Source organism: Manis javanica, chromosome 17, assembly GCF_040802235.1.
Source record: "Manis javanica isolate MJ-LG chromosome 17, MJ_LKY, whole genome shotgun sequence".
In the NCBI taxonomy this organism is placed as follows: domain Eukaryota; kingdom Metazoa; phylum Chordata; class Mammalia; order Pholidota; family Manidae; genus Manis; species Manis javanica.
In genome coordinates this window covers 10,455,956-10,477,623 of record NC_133172.1, presented here as the reverse complement: position 1 = coordinate 10,477,623, position 21,668 = coordinate 10,455,956, and the positions used below count along the sequence as shown (strand labels likewise).

Sequence of the window (21,668 nt, the reverse complement as noted above, 5' to 3'; positions counted from 1 at the left end):
TTGAGGAGAATCAGACAAATTGAGACAACACATTCCTGGAAACTGTTCACATCCTACGTGCTCTTTTAACAGCAGACGGTCCACAGCAGCGCGATCCTGAGGCTCTGCAGCTCGCACTTCTCCCAGTTCTGGGTTGAGTTCCGATAATATAGAAGCAGTCAAATTTGTTGTTTTGCTATATGCACAGGCCAGCTTAGAGATCTCTTTCTGCATTCCTACGACAAGTCCAGGAACCGGCAGGAGGAACGCAGCTGCAGCTGCAACAGCGGCAGGGTCTCCAAGTTTCAAGGTTTCATCATCTACGGCAGAGCGCAGAGACGTCTCTCACGCTTATATCCGGACGGTCTATTAGATCAGGAAGAATGCGTCCCACCCCACAAACACCTCGGTAGTGGGAAGAAAGGGCTTGATGTGTTTTGTCATTACACAAAATTACCCAACCATTTGGAAGTCTATATCCAGAAGACCATTTCACATTGATTGTGGAATTACAGTAAGAGGCTACATGAGTACAGTGAGTACATACACAGTCCGTGACGCTAGCAGTGCTCACAGGGAAATTTAATTGGGCATCAGGAGTAAGCGTCTCAGGGGGAGGAGTGCTATTTCTGTAACTTACAACATTCAGTACTAAAGTTTGCCATCATTCCCTTTGACGGTGCTCTCCAGGCAAATATATATCGGGGAAATACGCCAAATTAGTCAAATATTTTCCTTGATGAGGAGAAGAAATTCCTCTGACATGTTCCAGGGGCCCTCTGGAAAATATCAGAGTTAATTAGAGGTAAAAAAACTTTTTAAAATTTGGTCTTGGGAAGTTGTCAAAAGTTTTTAAGGCGCTTGCCTAAATAGAATTATAGTTATTAAATAACACTTATTATTTAACCAGAATGATAATAAGAAAGTTTAAAAGCAAATGCAGAAGGTTACACAGCTAACAACACTTAGCTTAGTCTTTTTAATATTAAGATCTCATTTTCTTAAATACTCAGACAATTCATTGAAACTTTAAGCAAAAGAAACTGTTTTAATAATCAGAAACTTTTTATAATCTTTCAACATTAAAGGTAGAGTAAGAAACTTTTGTTCTTTTTTTTTGACATATGAAAATGACATTGTTTAATCTCAGTTATAAATATGAATAAAGCATTTTACATAACTGTCTTTAAACAAACAGCTATACTTTTGAATAGTTATCTTCTTTTACTTCCTATACAATGCATTTCTATTCCTTATACTTTCTCTTATTAAAACATACATTCTTTAGCATACAGAAATGTTTTCCTTATTATTATTAAGTAGTTTTCATTAGAACTTAAAACCATTTGGTACCTTAACCTTCAGTGAACACTGAAAAACAGGCCACTGTAAACTGTTACACCAGCATTCTTCAGATTGATACATCTATGAACATATTTTATCATTTTTGGAAATGTGCCTTACAGCACAATTTCTCATTAAGCACAAAATATGTCTATATAACTTAGCAAACTTTAAGAATTTTGGTTACCACAAAAATTCTCAGGCTGTTTGCAGATATATATACCATTATACACTAATACAGTATTATTATTAAGATGTTTATTTGCTACACTTATTTACTTATTTTTAGCAACCATGCCAGATTACTTATAAAACTTTTACCAAACATCAAAGTCAAGCTTTTCTTTAAGCATCTTCTTGAAATATTTAACAGGTAACATCAACTTAAATGACTTTAAGTAAACTTTGGCAGTTGTTAACTATAAGGACATGTCCGTTTCACTTAAATTAGCTTTAATGCTTAACATTTTTTATTAGATTTCATGGAAGTTTTAGAATGCTCAATGTTCACAAGCGCTTGTCTTTAAATCAGTTTTTATTAATACCATCCGGAGGTAGGAAATATTTTTCATTTACATGCTTAGACACACAAACATACAGACTGAGACATAATGACTACAGTTAGCAACACTTTTCATACAAAAACATACACACAAACTGATTAAAGATTTGAGTTACTAATATTCAATTGCCTTCTTTCTTTTTAGCTTACTTGATTAAAGTACTTCAGTTTTCAAGAATACACTCTAAGGGCGAGCAGTTTACGTAACTGGGTTAAGGTTTAGATGGCCCCAGACTAACAGGGCCAACGAAGGCTCTGAACTGATACGGACTGTGTGTGTCCAGGGGGCTGGAAATGAAATGCAAGTACAATTCTAGCACCAGTCGTTTAAAGCCAGGCTGTGTTATAAAATATAAATCTCTTCTATCTCAGGGAGTCTAGTTTAAGACTTCCCAATTTTCAAAGATCATGATGAACCAGTAAGTAGAATAGATTTTCACTAAAGGAATTTAGAAAACTACTTCCATATTGTAGTAGTGCACGGGACTTCTCACTATTTTCCTTGTGGCAAAATGTATTTAGCTGCATAACATTATATCGCATACTTCTTTCAGGGGCCAAGCCTCTGTAATCAGTGTTTGTGTTGAGGCCAGGTTTATGTGCAGAAGATAAGACACTTCTTTCTTAGTTTAGGGATTGAATTACTCTGTTAGTTTTCCTAGTTTCTTCTGCCCGAGCTTTAGTCCTTCCTCGAGAGGCCCCTGCCTGTCTGATAAGTGCAGGGAGTGTGTGACTTTTCTTCACTGCTTAGAGTCTTGATCTGAGTCACAGGCTTGTCTCGCTTCCCTGGGGCTTCAGACAAGGAAATGCTCAGCTCCAGGACGACTGCCTCTAGGGAAAGGAGTTAACAGAACAGAGCTATTGACTTGTTGGTCTGACCTTTCAGCTTGATGGCTTTACAGACGCCACTTACATTACATTACACAGGAAAAAGTGGCGCAGGCCTAACAGGACTGCTTTGAAAAGGAGCAGAGGAACCCTTGCAAAGGGAGAGAGAAAATTCAGAGACTGTTACGGACATTTATGGTGGGGTTTATACCCTTAAACACCAGTTTCTCTCACTGCTTGGGAATTATCCTGCTAATCACCTACTGTAAGAGATCTGATCTGTGAGATAAGAGGTCGGGATCATCTGCATCTTTCGCATAGGCAGCAGCCTAGCTGGAGGTTCACTCAGCGCCATAGGATCAATCAGCCGGAGCTGAGATCTAAGGACCATGGTCTATTGATCCAGTCCGCCCTCGGAGTCCGCCGATTAGGATAGGAAAGTAGGAAATCGGCTCAACCACTCCCCGACATTCCCATTGGTCCAGAGGCGGGGGATCAAGGAGCGGCAGACACCGGGAAACCTTTCACCTGAGACTTAAGACTGGTAGCCACCACTAATCATCTTTTAAGTGGCTAATGGGTGCCCAGACACATTTTATGAGATAAAGAGTGCAGCATTAAGTCAGGAATAAGAGCGAAGTGTGGGTCTCCTACCTTGCGGGGGTGAGCGTCAGGTTCCGTGAGACTGATGAAGTCAGAAGAGAGTTAGGGACACCCCCTGCCTCACTCAGAGGCCACGGCAGGCTGAAGAAGCAGGCTGGGAGTCAGAGGCAGAGAGAGAGAGGCGCTCCTCACGGACACCCAGTCGGGCTGTCGGGGTCTGATTCCAGACACGCGGGCCTTTCAGAAGCCGCTGAAGTGCAGCCTCAGCCTAGAGTCTCGCAGGTGCCCACGGCCTTCCTCGGTCCCTCGCATCCAAGGAGACGCCTCTGAACGGGAATCCGGGCCTCCACTCAGCTGACATTCCCGGCTCCCGAGGGAGACGGGGGATCCACTGAGGGAGACGCAGGGGAAACTGTCGCTCGAGACTTTGACATCGGCAGCCGGGCTCCTCCCATTTAAGTGGCTGACGAGCGCCCGATGTGCGCCACAGACGGCTCCCTTCTATAAGGACAGGGAGAGAAAAGGCAGGCTTGGGTGCTGATGCTCACCTCTGAGGTCATCCCGGGCGAGCCCCTAAAAAGGGGGAGTTTGCAAAGGTTGCAAAGCGAGAGTGATCAAGTTACATAAAGACTAGACAGGCCAAGGCATAGCATCGCCCCGTCCAGGAGCTTTCTTAAGATCTCATAACATTAGCCCAATTTGTTTGTTTGAGGGTTCCCTGGGGCGGCAACCAATAACAATATTTTTTAATGTATTTATGCAATTGGGCAAAATCCTTCTTAGAAGTTTTCACTCCTGGTGTTTTTAGGAGGGCACAGAGTAATTTTAAATAGTCCTCCGGTTAGCTGCTTTGGTCTGTTTGGCCCATTATAGTGTCCTGACGTCTCGCTGTCCCTACGCGCGATTTCTCGGGAGTCTTACCGGATCAGCGATCTTCGGAGCTGCCCGCTCTGCTGGTCAAGGGTCGCCCGAGCGGAGCTTCCCTGCTCTGTCAACGGTCCCTGTTCGAGCCCCGCTTGCCAGTCAGTCCCCTCCCTGCCTCTAAGCCCCAGACAAAGGAGGAGACGTGATGAGTCATTGAAGACCTGAAAGGGTCAGCCAGGGGGCTCAAGGCGTAACAGCTCAGGAGCAATGCTGAGAAGACACTCCTCATGTTTACTGAGCAAATGAACTTACAATGAACTCAAACATCATTATCCGGCCTTGAGTCTAGCCCAAGGTCGCGACGCTTCTCAAGGATACCAAACTGTGTGAAGATGGCTGCGAGCCATGAGAACTGCTTTGGTTCCCATCACTCAGTCCTTGATTACACATCAACTGAGTGTGTGGGAAAAACAGTCAAGTCATGTGAGCTCATACATTTGATTTCTACCTTACTTGAATTATGTATCAACCCCATCAATCCCACAGGGGGGAACCTAGTAACCACAATATTGCTCATGTGATTGTACATTAATACCAAAATAAAAAAGGTGGAGCACAACTCCTTCCTCCTTAAGTGACTTCCTGCACAGTATGGGGAGGAACACTGAGCTGAGGGTGGAAAAACCTGACAAACGTTGCCAGCCAGGCGGCGGAGGCTGACACCAACAGTGATAAATCAAAACATTGACACATGTACCCTTAATAACATGTGATGACAGTGGCACTTCACCTCTATGGTCTTCCAGTTTAATCATGAGAAAAACACACAATTCCAACTGAGGCACACTCTCCAAAATACCTGACCAGGACGTCTCAAAGCTGTCACGGCATCCGAAACAAGGAAAGCCTGAGAAACTGTCACAGCCGTTAGAAAACAGCATAAAACCTAAATGTGATTTACTCCCACCAGGAGGTTTAAAACATTTTAACAGTAAGGTATTAACAAAAGGCCATGTAATGGAAGCTGCTCAGGCTGAGAGTAGGGGTGGGAATTGATAAGGGCCTGGCTATACCTGGTTGAGTTTTTTAAATGTACCAGTAAGAAAGATGTAACTGGCTTAGGCGACGTCCGGGAAAGAAGGTGAACCCTGCAGTACTCAGCCAATGAGGAACCAGGGGAGGGACGCACGCACCGAGGTAAATTACTGGGGCCAAACTCCCCAGGTGTGCCTGCCCACCAGACTCCCAATCCTGCCAGACCGTCATTAAAGCCTCGCTCCGCTCTCCTGTCTCCGTGTCCACTTAGTGAATTTGGACCAGTGAGTGGGTTTCTCACAGCGTGACCCATCAGTAAGTCTGAGTCTCCTGAGATGCATCCGTAATCCCTGAGTTTCTGTCCCTCTTTACGGCTACCCAGCCCAGGCCACCGTCGTCTCTGAGAGCCTCTGTCACCTCTCCAGGCTTGCCGTCCTGCCTCCTGCAACCTCGGCACAGCAGCCACAGAGCTTGGAACCCTCCGCTAGTTCCCGTGGCAGCACTTGCCGTGCCGTGGCCTGGAGTCCAGACCGTGGCCCCAGCAGCCTCCTCTGGGTGGCCTTCCCTGGCCGTCCCCCTAACGCCATCGGCCACACCCTGGTCACTCTTTAGGATTTGAGCCCCTGCCTTATTTCCCTCCCGTCACCTTGTGGTGGACGCAAGGGCTGCCGACCCGGTAGCCGCTCATGCTTCCTCTTCTTTTCCCGCAGGAAGAATTTCCGCTTTCGTCAGGAGGCAGGAAACCTGGGCGAACATGCTGGTTTCCCCCGGTCCTGAGGAGACCTTGGATATGGGGATGACTGCGCCATATCGCTTCCCACTGCCAGGGATCAGTTTAGAAACAGCATGGGCCCCCGTCCTGACCAGTGGACCCAGAGGCATTCTTCTGGAGACCGTTACAAGCCTCCCCGCTCTTAAAGAGGGACACGAGGAGGGAGGGAGGAACGTGCTCTTTCCTGTGCCCTCTGGTGTGGACCTCGGGGCAGGAGGGGGGGATCCTCGTCCCCGCTGCGATCCGCATGCTGAGCTGGCCGCTGCTGGCAGACCCTGACTTCACCCCGGACACACTGGAACCCCCGTCATGCCCTGACTGCTGGTCACCACGCTGCTGACTCTTCTGTCCTTATGGCCCAAAGCAGGAGCTAAAACCACTTTGCTTATTTATTCCTGCTGCTCTCCTGCTCCTAAAATGTGAGCTCCCTGAGGGGAGCACCTGTGTCCCTCCTGTGTCGCTGTGGGCCCACTGCATGGACTGGGTGCTGACACACACTGCAGTGGGCACCTCAGGGCCGGTTCCCGGAATGTATGGGGACCCGGCCCCTCCAGGGCGGACACTAAGCTCACTCGTTTCTGTGGCGCTGGTGACTGGCAGGAGCCCTAAAGCCTTTGTTGGCTCAACAGGCCAGAGAAGCCAGAAGACAGCTGCTTAAGAACACAATTTAATTAGATTTACAAATTGACTTGTACAAAAAAAACTTAAGAATGTACAAAGTCATTATCATACTAGGGGCTAAATGCAGAGGGCACACTCTCCTAATGAGGAGTCTGACATGTTGGGAGATCCGGAGTTATTTTCCCACTGGGTGTCCACACCTCGGCCTTCTCTAACAGATGTAATGAAACCCCAAAATTGAGGCAAAGATTGGTGAGGACTCAGATCGAACATGTTTCCCCACACAAGGCTCTCTGCTCCGGAGAATAGAAGGGGAGAGACTATTGACCTAAAGAGAACAGAGCCTCTGGCACCAGCTGGCAAGGATGTCACAGTGTCCAATGATGGCAGCGCTCTGCGTGTTGATGGTCAATGCCCGCTGTGTTTGCAAGCTGGGCTGGTCAGTGGGGGGCAGGGGAGTGGGGGTGGAGGCAGAGGGATGCCCTGAACACCTCGGGAAGGCTGAAGGGAGAGGTGACAGGGCCCGAGGTCCTCATCCCGATGACTTGCTGCCTTGCCCCGGCTCACGGCCCAAATCACCCCTGCAAGGGGCCCATGTCAGCCCCCGTCTCCCCTTCCTCCTCCTTCTCCTCCTCTTTCAGCTTAAAGGCCTTCGCTGGTCTCTCTGCCCTGACAGTTGGTTCCAAGGGGTCCTGAAGCCGGTGCTGCCTCATGTGGGCATTTCGACTCTGGATCTTATCAAATACCCTGCAGAGTCAGCAGAGGACATGGGTCAGAGCAGGGGGAAGGTGGGCTGAGGGCCCACGGAGACAGAGGGCAGGCTGTGTGGGTGCATCCGGGGACAGGGCTGGTGCCCACCTCTCACATTCCCTGCAGGGAAAAGCGCCTTGGCCCTGGCCATGCCCCGGAGGCTCAGGGGTCCGCTTGGGACCAGCACTTGGGCTGGTGGCGATGACGCATTCTCCCCTGCAAATCTCCGTCTCTGTCTTCAACTCAGGGGTTGGACGGCGGCTGCGTCTCTTCTTAGCGCTGCAAGTGGCCTGCACAAGGGGCAGAAATGACATCAGGGTGCCGACCTTTCACCCTTCTGAGGGAGATGCTTTCCTCTGTAGGGGCCCCTTCCCCACCCTGACCTGGGTGATCAGCAGCTGTCCAGACCAGCACTGAACTCCAGTGAGACCCCTTGCCCCAGAATCCCCTACCTTTGTTTCTGTTGGGTCTGACTCGAACAGCTTCCTTTTGACCCCATTTTCCAGGCCTGGGGCCCGAACATAGGCAAACCTGGTCTTTTTTTTCCAGGTGTAGTAATACTCTACACACTGGGCCACCGATTTTGTCTGGACCTGGTGAAAGAAAACAGCAGCGGGCTTTGGGCACTGCCCCACACGCCCCCTCGCCGTGGGGCTAGGCACTTCCTGAAAGCTCTCCTGGAATGTCTCTCCCCTTGGGCTTGGCACGCCCCTGGGCTACAAGGAGCACAGAAGCACAGAGTCCTGCTGCTGATGAGGGGCTCAGGGTGACGCCGCTGTAGCCAGCACCGTCCAAGCTCTGCATGCTCTCTGAGCCCCAAGTCAATCCCGGGAGGCCTTCCCTACAGGAAGGTGTACACGAGGGCTCCCTACACAGGCGCTCACTGTGACGTCAGGCCTAATGGCTATGCATTTACCAGCTGGGACTCCCTGCAGCAGGCTGCCCTCATCAGCAGAGACCACAAAGCCTTTGCAACAGCTAGGCAGCGCCCTGCAGCACAGAGATAAGGGGCCCACGAGAGTAGGAGGGGGTTTTGAGGGCACAGTCGGATCCTCGGGCATTCAGACCCCACTGTGTGCTCTCCCACCACTAAGAATTGACCCCATTAATAATAACTTCTGTAAAAACAAAACGGAACAGGAAAGTTTAATTGCTCTAGGAAGATGATTTCTCAGGAAAATTTAATTGGCCAGTTAAGATATGGGCTCACTTCAGAAAATACTTTCTCCATGTGAAATTTTTTCAGCTCTGTGTATCTTCAAAGACTAGGAGCCAAAGTAGTAAATCCTCTGCCTAAGAAATATCACTCGGTTAGAAGAAAAAAAAAGAAGTTGGACTTCTGCTTCCAAACAAGATGGAGTAACAGGAGCTACACTGACCTTCCCATTCAAAACAATGAGAAGAAACAGTCAAAATGTCTGAAATAATGTTTGGTAAGATGCTAGGCAAGCCAAGAACAAGTCTTTCTGAGAGACAGAAAATAAGCCCCCGCTGTCCCTACACACTACACCCTGGGAGAGTTTCCAGGCTGTGGCCCGGGGAGAGGGGTCCGGGCAGAGCCAGGTGGGCTTCCTGAGCTGAGATGGGAGGGAGGATTCTGGGAGAACAAGGCGGTGAGAGTTCACAGGACAAGGCAGGACAGGGAAGAGCTGCTCAGAGGAAAATTCCAGAGATCTGGGGGGCGCTCCCCTCCAGCGTTCAGCAACGCGCTGACCAGCGTGGGCATATGAGGTGGCCCAAAACTGGGTAAAGAACCGCCTGGAAGAATTAGATGAAAAGGCACCTCACACAGGGCCAGGAATAGCACCTGGTTTCCACCCGCTGGGGTGCGAAAAAACTCATAGTTCATGGGACATTGATAGAGAAATTCGGAGGCTTTTGCGTCCGTAATGAGGAATAATTAGCCTTAGACAAAAATGGCCCAATTTAAACAAATCCAAAACCAGAGCCCAAAAGGAACAAGTTGTTTTCAAGTAACCATGTATCAGAACAAAGTTCAAGAATACTTACTAAGAATACAACAATATCCAGCCCTCAACAAGCTATCATTCACAATGCCGGGAATCCACTGAAAAATTACCAGGCATAGAAAGCAGGAAAATATGACATATAATGGGAAAAAATCCATCCATCAAAATCAACCCAGAATGGACACAGATGTTAGAATTAGCGGGAAAGGGCACTAAGAGTCATTATAATTGTACATTATATGTTGAAACAGTTAAATAGAGACATGGGACACTAATGAGACCCAAAAAGAACTCCTAGAGATTAAAATTACAGTGTCTGAGATGAAAACTACACTGCAGATTAGATACTGCAGAGAAAGGATTACTGAACTTGGAAATACAGCAATAAAAATCATCCAAAATGAAACACACAGAGAAAAAGAGACTCAGTCGAAATGAAAAGAGCATCAGTGACTCCCGGACAGCTGCAGGAAGCCCAGCGCCCACTAAGTGGAGCCCTCAAAGCAGAAGGGGGGATGCAAGAAATGTTTGAAGAAACAAGGCTGAATTTCCCCAAATGTAAGGAAAACTATAAGCCCACAGACACAAGAAGCTCAACAAACTGCAAGCACAAGAAAGAAAAATGAAGAAAGCACACCAAAGCCCATCATAATAAAATTGCTCAAAGCCAGTGACAAAGAGAAATTCTGACAAATATCCAGCCAGTAAAAAAAAGACATGTTATATGCAGAGGACCAAAGACACAGAAATCTGGAGATTTCTCATGAAAAATAATAAAAGCCAGAAGAAAGTAAATTACCTCTTTAAATTACAGGGAAAAGACCTGTCAAGCTAGAATTCCACACTTAACAAAGATATCTTTCAGAAATGAAGGCCAAATAAAGGTTCTTTTTTAGCTATACAAAAGCTGGAAAAATTCATAATTGGCAAATCTGCACTTTAAGAAATGTTAAGTGACTTACATTTATTTCCTTCTGGAAAATGATACCAGATGGAAATATGCATCTACATAAAGGAATGCGGAGCAGTGAAAATGTAAGTACATGGGCGACTATATAAGACATCTCATTATTTAAAGCTCTCTATAAATAATTGACCACTTAAGCAAAAATATCAACAATGTATAGTGGGGTTTACAACATATGTAAAATGAAATGCATAACAACAATTGTATAAAGGCCAGGAGGAGAAATGTAAGTACGCTACTGGAAGGCTGTCATTCTGCACATGAAATGTTATCAAGTCACTGGAAGGGAGACTGGGGTGAGTTAGTGATGCAGACTATTAACCCTAAAGCATCCACCAAAATAATAAAATACAGTTATAGCCAATAAGCTGACGATGGAGATAAAACAGAATCCTACAATTTACTACATTAATTTTTTCTGCCAAAAGAAGGCAGAAAAAGTGGAAAGGGGAAACAAACAACAGACGGGACAAATAGAAAACAAATAGCAAGATGATGGACTTAAACCTAACCATTCAATAACAACATTAAATGTGAATGTTCTAAACACCCTAATTTAAAAGGCTGAATATTTAATGGGAAATAAAAAAGCAACACCGAACACATGTTATTTATAAGAACACACATTAGCTGTAAAGGCTAAATAGTTTAAAAGTGAGATGCAGAAAAATGATATAGCATGCTAGCACCCATTTTGAAGAAAGCTAGAGAGGTTGGATATACTAATATCAGAAAAAAGTAGATTTCAGAGCAAATAGTACTTCCAGAGATAAAGTAAATAATTTCATAATGATATAAGGGTCAATTAATCAAGAAGACATAAGAATCCTAAAATTTCATATGTCTACATCAGGGCTTCAAAATGTATGAAGCAAAAAATTACAGAACTGTGGGGAAAAATAGACCCACAGTTATAGGAAAACATTTCAATATCCCATTCTCAACAATTGCTGAAACAATTAGACAGTAAAGGGGTGGAAGACCTAAACCACACTCTGAGCCACAACGAATTCTCACTTATAGAGCTCCACTCACCCACAGCAGGTACACCACCTTCAAGTGTACGAAGAACATTTACCAAGAGGTAAACCATGTTCTGGACTATAAAAAGGGTCAATAAATTTAAAAGGATTCAAGTCATGCAAAGTATTTCTCTGGTCACAATGGCATTAACTGAAAAATCAGTTAACTGAAGAACTATGCAAAATCCTCAAACATTTGGAGACTAACACACTTCTAAATATTCATACTTCAAAAAAGAAATCAAAAGGGAGATGAAAAGGTATTTTGAATTGAATAAAAATGAAAACCCAAAATAAGAAAACTTATCAAAGAAGTACTTTGAGGGAAACTTACAGCACTACAAACCCATGTTTGGGAAGAAGAAAGGTCTGAAATCAATGAGCTCAGCTTCCATTTTCAGAAACTAGTAAAAGAAGAGCAATTTAAACACAAAGCAAACAGAAGAAATTGCAGAATAAATAAACCAAATAGAGAAAAACCAGGAAGCCAAAACTGGTTTTTTGAGAAAATCAGTAAAATCGATAAGTCTTTAGTCAGATCAGAATAAAAAGATATATTACTGATACCAGGAATGAGAGAGGGGCTATCACTATAGTCTATAAATCCAAAAAGGAGAATATAAGAATATAATAAACAACTTTTGCTAATACATCAGACAACTTAGAGGAAATGTACAAAAGTCCTTGAAAGATAAAAACTACCAAGGTTCACTCAAAAGGACATTGATAACCTGAGCAGCCATATATCTATTAAATAAGTTGAATTTGTACTTCAAAACCTCCCCACAAAGAAAGCTGCAGGCCCAAATATTTAAGGAAGGAAGAAGTAATCCAATTCTAAACAAACTCTTCCCCCAAAAAACTGAAGTGGAGGGAACACTCCTGAACTCATTCTACAAGGTCAGCACTACCCCCATCCCAAAGCCAGACAAACGCACCGCAGGAGAGACAGCGACAGGCCAGTGCCCACCATGGACATGGGGGGGGGGGGGAAATTCCAGAGACAGTTTTAACAAATAGAATCCAACAATACATATAAAAAAACCCATACATATACAGCCAACTGCTATCTGACACCGTACAAAGGCAGCTGAGTGGAGAAAATATGGCCTCTTCAACAAAAGGCACTGGAACAACTAAACATCCACAGGAAAAGATGAAACTGCAATCCATACCATGCCCTACATACAAAAACTAACCCCGAAAGGACCATGCATCTAAATGTAAAGTCTAAAGCTATAAGGCTTCTAGAAGACATAGAGGAAAAACTCTGTGACTTTGGGTTAGGCAAAGATTTCTTAGATACAACACCAAAATCACGGTCCATGAAAGAAAAAGTAATCAATAGAATTTAATTAAAATTTAAAACTTTCTTCAAAAGACACTGTTAAAAGACTAAAAAGCTACAGATTGGGAGAAAATACTTGCAAAGCATATATCTGGATAAAAGACTTGTGCCCAGAACAAATAATGAACTCCTACAACTCAATAAAAACACAAACATCCCAGTGAAAACAAAGGCAAAGAAGCAAACAGACACCAAAGAAGGCTCACAGATAGCAAACAAGCACATGAAAAGTTGTTCAGAAACATTAGTCAGGGGGAAACGCGGTGAGATACCTCTGCATACTCATTAGAATGGCTACGATTAAAAAACCGACCATATCAAGTGCTGGAGATGTTGTGGAGCAACTGGAACTCTTGTACCTCCCGGTGGGAATGTGAAATGGTACAGCCCCTTTGGTTAAGTTTGGCACTTTCTTGAAAAGTTAAATGTACACCTACCATGTGAGCCACTCATTCCTTTCCTAAGTATTTGCTGCCCCCCCCCCCCCCCCACCTACAGTACTTGTTCATGTAGAGATTTGAATGTGAATATTCACAGAAGCTTTATTTATAATTGCAGATAACTTGGAAACCCCACAGATGTCCATCAATAGGTGAATGATTAAATGAACTGTGTTACATCCACACAATGGAATACTCCTCAGCAAGAAAAAGGGTCCACACAATAACATGGATGAACCTCAAAACAATGATGCTGAGTGTAAGAAGTCACACAAGGCAGACAAGCAGTGCACATGCTGCAGGACAGATAGAAAACTCTGGAAAATGCAAACTAATTTGGAGTGACAGAAAGAAGATAAGGAGGTGATTAGGGAGGGACAGGGGTGGTAGGAAAAAGGGATTTATCAAGGGACAGGAGGAAACTTTTGGGGGTGATGAATGTGTTTCTTATCTTGACTATGGTGATGGTTTTGCAGGTATAAATATGTCAAAACATAAAATAGTACATTTTTTGTTACGTGCAGTTTTGTGTATATCAAGTTAAAAGAACAAAAAACATCATCAGACATTAAGTGTAGTATGATTGCATCCTTTCCTAAATACATGTGTATATGCACGTAAGATCTGTACGGGGAAATGCCTGAGGTGCCCAGCCAAAGTTAGAGGTCATCATTCAGAAGCGGGATGATGGGGATGGGTGTGGAGGGCTTTGAGCACATGATGGCATTTCTGTACTGTCTGGCATTGTTCACATCAGTGGCCTTTTTAAATTACCAACTGTTTACAGTGTGAACAGCGTGTAACCCCGATAGGCCCTCCAGCTCTAGCTCAGCTCAGCAGTGTGAGTCGAGGCCTTGTCTACACCAGCCCACCCATGTACACCTTACCATCTTGTGTATCAAGTGGAAGTTCTTTTTGTGAGCCTGGAATGCCTTATTAAACAGAACCTTCTCCTGGGAGGTCCAGACGTCAGAACCTATCAGAGAAACAGGAGGAAAAAGGACAGTTCTGCAGCCGCAGCCGTGGCGGAAATGCAGCCTGCCCTTTTTAAAGCTGTCATTACCAAGTACCAAGTATGTGCCAAGAATTCTGTTTTGTCTCATACAATCCTTAGAAAAACCTCAGCAGGTTGGGACCAATACTATCCCCACGTTACAGATGCAGTAACAAGGCTTCCATTGGTTAACAGACTTGCCAACGGGAGGCAGGGACACCCAGTTGCGTGACTCCTAGGTTGGGGTGCTCATCCACTGAATCTGAGCCCGCGTTCATGGCTCCTTGGCCAAGGGATCCCCTTCCTGGCTGGGAACAGCCCCTGAGGGAACCACTGTACTGGAAGGGGGAAGGGAGGACCCAGCCAGGGGAGACAGGCACCCACTGAGGTCCCCCGGAGAGGAGAGGCCCTTCTGGAAAGGCAGGAGAAGGAGGGCCCCAAGAGCATGCCCAGGGGCACAAGCAAGGCCTGCCGCCGAGACCGACTGGCTCCCCGGTAGTAGCCGGGCACACCCACTCCCGCAGCCTCGCTCCAGTACCTGCGTAGTGGTAGTCAGCCAGCGGGTGAGTTGGCGGCTTCTCGGGTCCTCCGTGTATCAGGGTCTCTAGGGCCACCTGGAGCAGGAAGGAAAGCGGGCTACTTTCTGAGGGAGGGAAGGTGAGGTGGAGGCCTGCCTTCATCCTTACATTCATTTGAGAAACACAGGCCTCCCTAAAGCCTCCCTCACTCCAGGGCTACTCAGCGCGTGGTGGGGCCGTGGACTGGCCACGGCCTGCAAACTGCATGTGGACGTACCGGCTCTGTCGCTACGCATACTGAGTGCAGCTGGGGTTTTTCTAATAGTAGGGTTTTCTTGATGAATGAAGCAGTGTGCAGATTTACTCTTGTGCCAGCTCCTTCCTTCGTCAAGGACTGGCATTTGTAGGAGCCCTGGCTGTGCCATGCCCCAGTTTATTTTCTTCATAGAACTAATCACTAACAACTTTTAAAAACAGATTTCCCTTTGACTGTCCTAAATTTAAAATGCAAGCCCCACGGAGAAGGATTTTGTCTCGCTCAACAGTGTCAACCCGATCGGGACTGGCCACGGAACCTGCAGGGCCCAGTGCAAAATGAAATTGCAGGCTTTTTGAAAATTTGTTAATTTCAAAAATGGTAGAAGCAGAGCATTAGACCGAGGGGGGTCCCAAAGCCAGCCCTGCCCCAGGGCCACAACACTCATGAGGGCAAACACACATGTGCTGGTTACTCTGCTGAGCACCCACTATGTGGCAGCCACTGCCTTGCAACTTGAGGAAAAGTACAGTTGCCAATACTGACTCCTGGGGCCCTAACTTGGGTGACATGACCCCCATTTCCACTACTCAGAGTTGGACTTTTCATTTTCTAAACTTCAGGATTGTGAAGCGGGTCCTTGGAGGAAGCAGATATTTTCGTTGCATCAGGGGTTTTCGTACATGGGATTTTAATCAAAAAGGTAAAGCTCCATCGATAAACCAGATCAGTGCAGGACCTGAGTCAGTCTACTGGGCTCCACTCCCCCTGCCCCTGCGATCTCGGAGGAACCTGGTGCTCTGCAGCTGCCCCAGGTAAATAACTAACTGGGCCACATCTGCACGTTTGCCCTACAACTGACGACATCAACCCCACAGCCACTGGGGAGAAGGATGGGTGGTCTTTCTTTAGTTTTCATGAGCTGCAAAGCCTGCAGAGGGCACATTACATGCACCAGATCCCCAGCCTCAGGAGAGCAGGGGCTTCCCAGGGACCCGCCAAGCCCGCCCCTGCCTCCAGCTCACCGGGACATCGCCCTGGGCCTCGTGCAGGCAGTGCAGAGCGAGCTCCAGGTTGGTGCCCCCTCCTGGCATTGCGCTGGAGGCCATCTTGCAGAGCTCAGTCACTGTGCACAGCAAACGTCCCCAGAAGAGTGTGAGAGAGGGAGACACAGGGAGTCAGTGAATGCCGGGAGGAGACGTCCCCAAGAGCACAGAGAGGGGCTCCTTGTCCCTGTCTCCCTCACAGCTCCCTGAAAAGCAGGCAAAGGGAAGGACAGGGAGGAAGGGCAGAAACCCTGCTCCTGGCACCTGCTCAGGATGACCTGGCTGGTTACTGCATGAGGAGAATGGGGGGCGGGAGGAGACGTCCTGGTCCCGCAGCCGGCTACCCCACCCAGGGATACTGCCTCCTGGTTCAGGTGAGAACTGGGAGGAGGAACACCTTAGAGATGAGGGAAAGAGGGGTACCCTTGGGAATTTGGCCCCCATGTTTCAGCCACCTCTATCCTGTTTTTCTGGAGTGCCCATCACATCGTCCGATGGCTTCCAGACCAGAGAAGCTCCTTGTTCACCGGTCTCGGCTGGGGGGCGCTCCTGCAGCTCCGGGATCTCGGCCTGAAACTCGCGTCCTATCCTGATGCGTCTGAAATGAGGCCACACACGAGACATACACATGTGACTAAGATGGGAAATAAGACGGAGATGTGTGACGTGTCCTGCTCTCAGGCCACAACCCTGCTCTGTTGAAACCTCTATCATCTCCCAGATGCATCTGGGGAGTATTTGTAACCCCTCACAGACATGGACAAGTGTTCTAGATACCGTCCAGCTACACCCCCATTCCTCCAATTTTCTTTATCACCAGGCTGCTGGCCTCAGGTGCCCCTCTTGGGGTCCAGGACAGGGGAGGTGTATGCTGATGCCTGGCATGCTTCTACATCCATGGCCACATCCCTCTAGTCACATTCCATGGACATTCCAAGTCTCACACATGCCATCACCAATTTTACCTAGAACCTCAGGGGCCTGGGCACTTGTCGCAGTGGGCCCAAATATGGGCTGCCCAGATAGAAGGAATATTGGAGGAACTTCGCACATACACCCAGAGAAATCTACCACTTCTCTCCCACAGAGAAGCTAACCCCCCTGTGAGGAAGGAGCTCTGGGGGAACACAAGGAGGGTAAAAATATCCCCAATTTGGAAGGACCCCCAGGTTCTAAGTCTGTTCCAACTCACGGTCTAATGCTGGGCTTGGTGTCATCCTCGATTGCACAGATGCCAGAAGAGTCATCCACTTGATCTAGAAAACACACAACAGAAACCTTCCAGAACACTGACTGGAAGTGACGCAGGGGCCCCTTCTGTCTGCCTTTGTACAGCAGCTGAAAGTAGGGTTTCTCAGCTTGCAAGGTTGGGAGGTGTAACCAGGGACACAGAGAGTCCCTCTCCTCCCAGCTCTCATGCCTAAAGAACTAAAGGAAGGTACAATGAAAAAAGCTCATCAAAGAGAGAATACTATTAAGAGGTAGAAATTGTGTTTTTATTAAAGAACCAAATGGAAATCTTGGAGTTAAGAACAATAACCAAAATGGTGGTTTGAGCTGGCAGAAGTAACCAGCAGCCAACTTAAAGCTAGATCCATGGAGATTATGGATTTTGAAGAACACAGAGAAAAATAAATGAATGAAGGACAACGAAGAGCCTCAGAGAAATGTGGGGCACCAATAAGTGCAGCAACACGTGTAATGGAAATACAAGGAGTAGAGAACAGAACAGAAAAATATTTAAAGTATTTAATGGCAGAAAATGTGCAAAATGAGATGAAAAAACAATACATACATCCAAGAAACCCTATAAACTCCAAGTAGCATGAACACAAAGAGCTCTCCATCTGGGCACATCATAGGCAAAATACTGAAAGCCAAAGATAAAGATCTTGAAAGCAAAAAGAGAAAAATAACGTGATCTACATGCACACTATAGTAAGATTAACAGCTGACTTTTCATCGAACATGATAGCAGTTGGAAGGCAGTGGGACAACATGAACTCATTGCTGGAAGTAAAAACTCAACCAAGAATCTTATCTCCAGCAAATTACCTTTCAAAAATGAAGGTGAAGAAAGACATCCTTAGGTAAATAAAAACTGAGGAAACTTGTTGCTAGCAGACCTGTCTTACAAGGAATATTAAAGGGAGGGAATTATTCAGCCATGAAAAGAAATGAAGTTCTGATATATACAACATGGGTGAAACCCTAAGTTTTCATGCTAACTGGAAGAAAACACAAAGAAGCACACATTGTGTGATTCCCACTTATATGAAATGTCCAGAAGAGCAGAGCCTACAGGACAGGAAAGTAGATTTGTGGTTACCTATGGCCAGGCACAGGGTCGGGAGGGGAGGGACAAGAGTGACTGCTGAGTACAGGGCTCCCTTGGGACATGATGAAAATATCAGAAAGTTGATGGTAGCAATGGTGGCACAGCTCTGAGAATATACCAACCACCACTGTATTGTGTATTTTAAGGGGATGAATTGTATGACATGTGAATTACAGCTCCACAATGAAAAAAATACTACAGGAAGTTCTTCAGACTGAAAGAGAAAATGACATGAGATAGTAGTCTGAATCCAAACAAACAAAAAGCACTGGTAAATGTACGTATATAGGTAATTATAAAACTCAGTATAATTGCATATTTTTTCTCTTTTCTTGACTTAAAAAGTAATTGCATAAAACACTACTGTTATAGGCCTGTAATTTATAAACATATATATGACAACAGCAGCACAACAAAGGGGAGATGCATTGGGGTAAAGAAATAGCCCTCCATACAGTAACTCAAATCCACAGGAATAAATGAAGAGATGAGAAATAGTAACTAAAAATGTTATATAACAAACTGTATAAATAATGCTTGCATTCCCTTATTCTCTCACTTTTTGTTACATAAAACAAAATTGTATAATATAAGAATTGATGTATTTCTCGGTTTATACACACACACTCACATACACATACATATATAAGTACATATATAAATAACTAGAGCCAGAGGGTCGGGAGAAATAGAGCTGCAGAGGAGTAATGTTTCCGCATTTCACTGCAGGTGACGGGAAGGACAGGGAGGAAGGGCAGAAACCCTGCTCCTGGCACCTGCTCAGGATGGCCTGGCCGGTTACTGCATGAGGAGAATGGGGGGCGGGAGGAGACGTCCTGGTCCCACAGCCGGGTGCCCCACGCAGGGATACTGCTTCCTGGTCCAGGTGAGGACTGGGAGGAGGAACTCCTTGGAGATGAGGGAAGAGGGGGTACCCTTGGGAATTTGGCCCCCATGTTTCAGCCACCTCTATCCTGTGTTTCTGGATGGCCCATCACATCGTCCGATGGCTTCCAGACCAGAGAAGCTCCATGTTCACCGGTCTCGACTGGAGGGCGCTCCTGGAGCTCTGGGATCTCAGCCTGAAACTTCTTTCCTATCCTGATGCGCCTGAAATGAGGCCACACACGAGACATACACATGTGACTAAGATGCGAAATAGGACGGAGATGTGTGACGTGCCCTGCTCTCAGGCCACAGCCCTGCTCTGTGGAAACCTCTGTCATCTCCCAGATGCATCTGCTGAGTATTCGTCACCCCAGACAGACATGGACAAGAATTCTAGGTACTGTCCAGCTATATCCCCTTCCTCCAATTTTATCACCAGGTTTCTCCCTCAGGTACCCCTCTAGGGGTCCAGAACAGGGGAGGTGTATGCTGATGCCTGGCATGCTTCTACATCCATGGCCATATCTCTCTAGTCACATTCCATGGATACTCAAGCCTCACATGTGCCATCACCAATTCTACCTATAACCCCAGGGTCCTGGGCATGTGTCCCCGTGGGCCCAACTATGCGATGCCCAGATAGAAGGAATATTGGTTGAACTTCGCACATACACCCAGAGAAATCTACCACTTCTCTCCCAGAGAGGAAGGAACTCTGGGGGAACACAAGAAGGGTAAAAATATCCCCACTTTTGTAGGACCCCCAGGTTCCAAGTCTGCTCTAACTCACATTCGAATGCGGGGCTTGGTGTTATCCTTGATAACATGGCTGCCAGAAGAGTCATCCACTTGATCTAGAAAACACGAAACAGAAAGCTTCAAGAAGACTGAGTGGAAGAGATGCAGTGTCCCCTTGTACCTGCTTTTGTAGAGCAGCTGAAAGTAGGGTTTCCAAGCTTGCAAGGTCGGAAGCTCCCTCAGAACACTTACAATAGAACTCCTGTATGATCCAGCAGCCCCACTTGTCGGCATTGACCCAAAAGGTTGGAAATCAGGCTCTCAAAGAGACACCTGCACTCTCATGTTCACTGCAACGTGATTCGCAATAGCTAAGATGTGGAAACAACCAAGATGCCCAATGACATATGAATGGGTAAAAAATGTGTGGTTTATACATACAATGGATCCCTACTTAGCATTGAAAAAAGGAAATTTTGCAGTATGCAACAACATGGATGAACCCCTTGAGAACATTAAATGAAATAAGCCAGTCACAGAAAGAGAAATACTGCATGAATGCACTTAACATGTATTATCTAAAACAGTCAAATCCATATAACCAAAGGGTGGAATGGTGGTGGCCAGGGTTAGTGTCACGGGAAATGGGGAGTTACTAACCAAGGAATGTAAGGTCTTGGTTAAGCAAGATGAATAAACTCTAGAGATCTGCTGTACAGCACTCCCAACAATACTATACTGAACACTTAAAAGATTTGTTAGAGGGTAGGTCTTATGTTCACTCTTCTTGTCACAACAAAAATTGTTCAAAAGATCATGTGGAAGAGGACTAGGACTTCTGAAAATACAAAGAATAAAGCAACAAATTAAGAGGTAAAAATTATTTTAAAAGCAGTTAAAGTCTCTAGAAGTTATCCTAAAGGTATGCAGCATTTTAAGACATATTCATTCAGGACAACTGAGTAAATGTGGGTAAGAATAGTGAGTTTGTGGCATCTGAGCCGTGACTTGTTCCCTTACCCACTAGCCCCATGCACTGTGTATCAGGAGCTCTACTTGGAGGGCTCTACTCCAGGGAGGTGCAGCCAGGGACACAGGGGCTCCCTCTCCTCCCAGTTCTCAAGCCTAAAGAGCTAAAGGAAGGTACAATGAAAAATGCTCATCATAGAGAAAATACTATTCAGAGGTAGAAATAGTTTTTTTTTTCAGAATCAAATGGAAATCTTGGAGTTAAGAACAATAACCAAAATGGGGGTTTGAGCTGGCAGAAGTAACCAGCAGCCAACTTAAAGATAGATCCATGGAGATTATGGATTTTGGAGAACAGAGAGAAAAATAAATGAATGAAGGAAAACGAAGAGCCTCAGAGAAATGTGGGGCATCAATAAGTGCAGCAACACGTGTAATGGGAATACGAGGAGTGGAGAAAGGAACAGAAAAATATTTAAAGTATTTAATGGCAGAAAATGTTCAAAATGTGATGAAAAAACAATACATACATCCAAGAAACCCTATAAACTCCAAGTAGCATAAACACAAAGAGCTCTCCATCTGGGCACATCATAGGCAAAATACTGAAAGCCAAAGATAAAGATCTTGAAAGCAAAAAGAGAAAAATAACGTGATCTACATGCACACTATAGTAAGATTAACAGCTGACTTTTCATCGAACATGATAGCAGTTGGAAGGCAGTGGGACAACATGATCTCATTGCTGGAAGTAAAAACTCAACCAAGAATCTTATCTCCTGAAAATTACCTTTCAAAAATGAAGGTGAAGAAAGA

The 21,668-nt window shown here is 45.7% G+C and overlaps 1 protein-coding gene and 1 long non-coding RNA gene across 2 annotated transcripts in view; both read right to left on the bottom strand.

The window, feature by feature from the left end:
• Nucleotides 1-1,047: 1,047 nt before the first annotated feature.
• LOC140846960 (uncharacterized) lies at nucleotides 1,048-4,868 on the bottom strand. The gene is made up of 3 exons (XR_012126535.1): nucleotides 4,238-4,868; nucleotides 3,368-3,817; nucleotides 1,048-2,716 (listed from the first exon to the last, which is right to left on the bottom strand). It is a non-coding gene; the product is annotated as an uncharacterized lncRNA (long non-coding RNA).
• Nucleotides 4,869-6,149: 1,281 nt separating this feature from the next.
• Nucleotides 6,150-21,668, bottom strand: part of LOC140847139 (zinc finger protein 541-like) — a 50,382-nt gene continuing 34,863 nt past the window's right edge. Inside the window, exons 11-20 of the mRNA XM_073226385.1 lie at nucleotides 19,936-19,999; nucleotides 19,225-19,367; nucleotides 17,112-17,175; nucleotides 16,375-16,517; nucleotides 15,899-15,999; nucleotides 14,638-14,713; nucleotides 13,993-14,081; nucleotides 7,811-7,951; nucleotides 7,467-7,648; nucleotides 6,150-7,355 (exon numbers count right to left, since the gene is read on the bottom strand). Coding sequence (XP_073082486.1) covers nucleotides 7,184-7,355; nucleotides 7,467-7,648; nucleotides 7,811-7,951; nucleotides 13,993-14,081; nucleotides 14,638-14,713; nucleotides 15,899-15,999; nucleotides 16,375-16,517; nucleotides 17,112-17,175; nucleotides 19,225-19,367; nucleotides 19,936-19,999 — 1,175 coding nt within the window. The 3' untranslated portion in view covers nucleotides 6,150-7,183. The remainder of the gene's footprint in view (nucleotides 7,356-7,466; nucleotides 7,649-7,810; nucleotides 7,952-13,992; nucleotides 14,082-14,637; nucleotides 14,714-15,898; nucleotides 16,000-16,374; nucleotides 16,518-17,111; nucleotides 17,176-19,224; nucleotides 19,368-19,935; nucleotides 20,000-21,668) is intronic.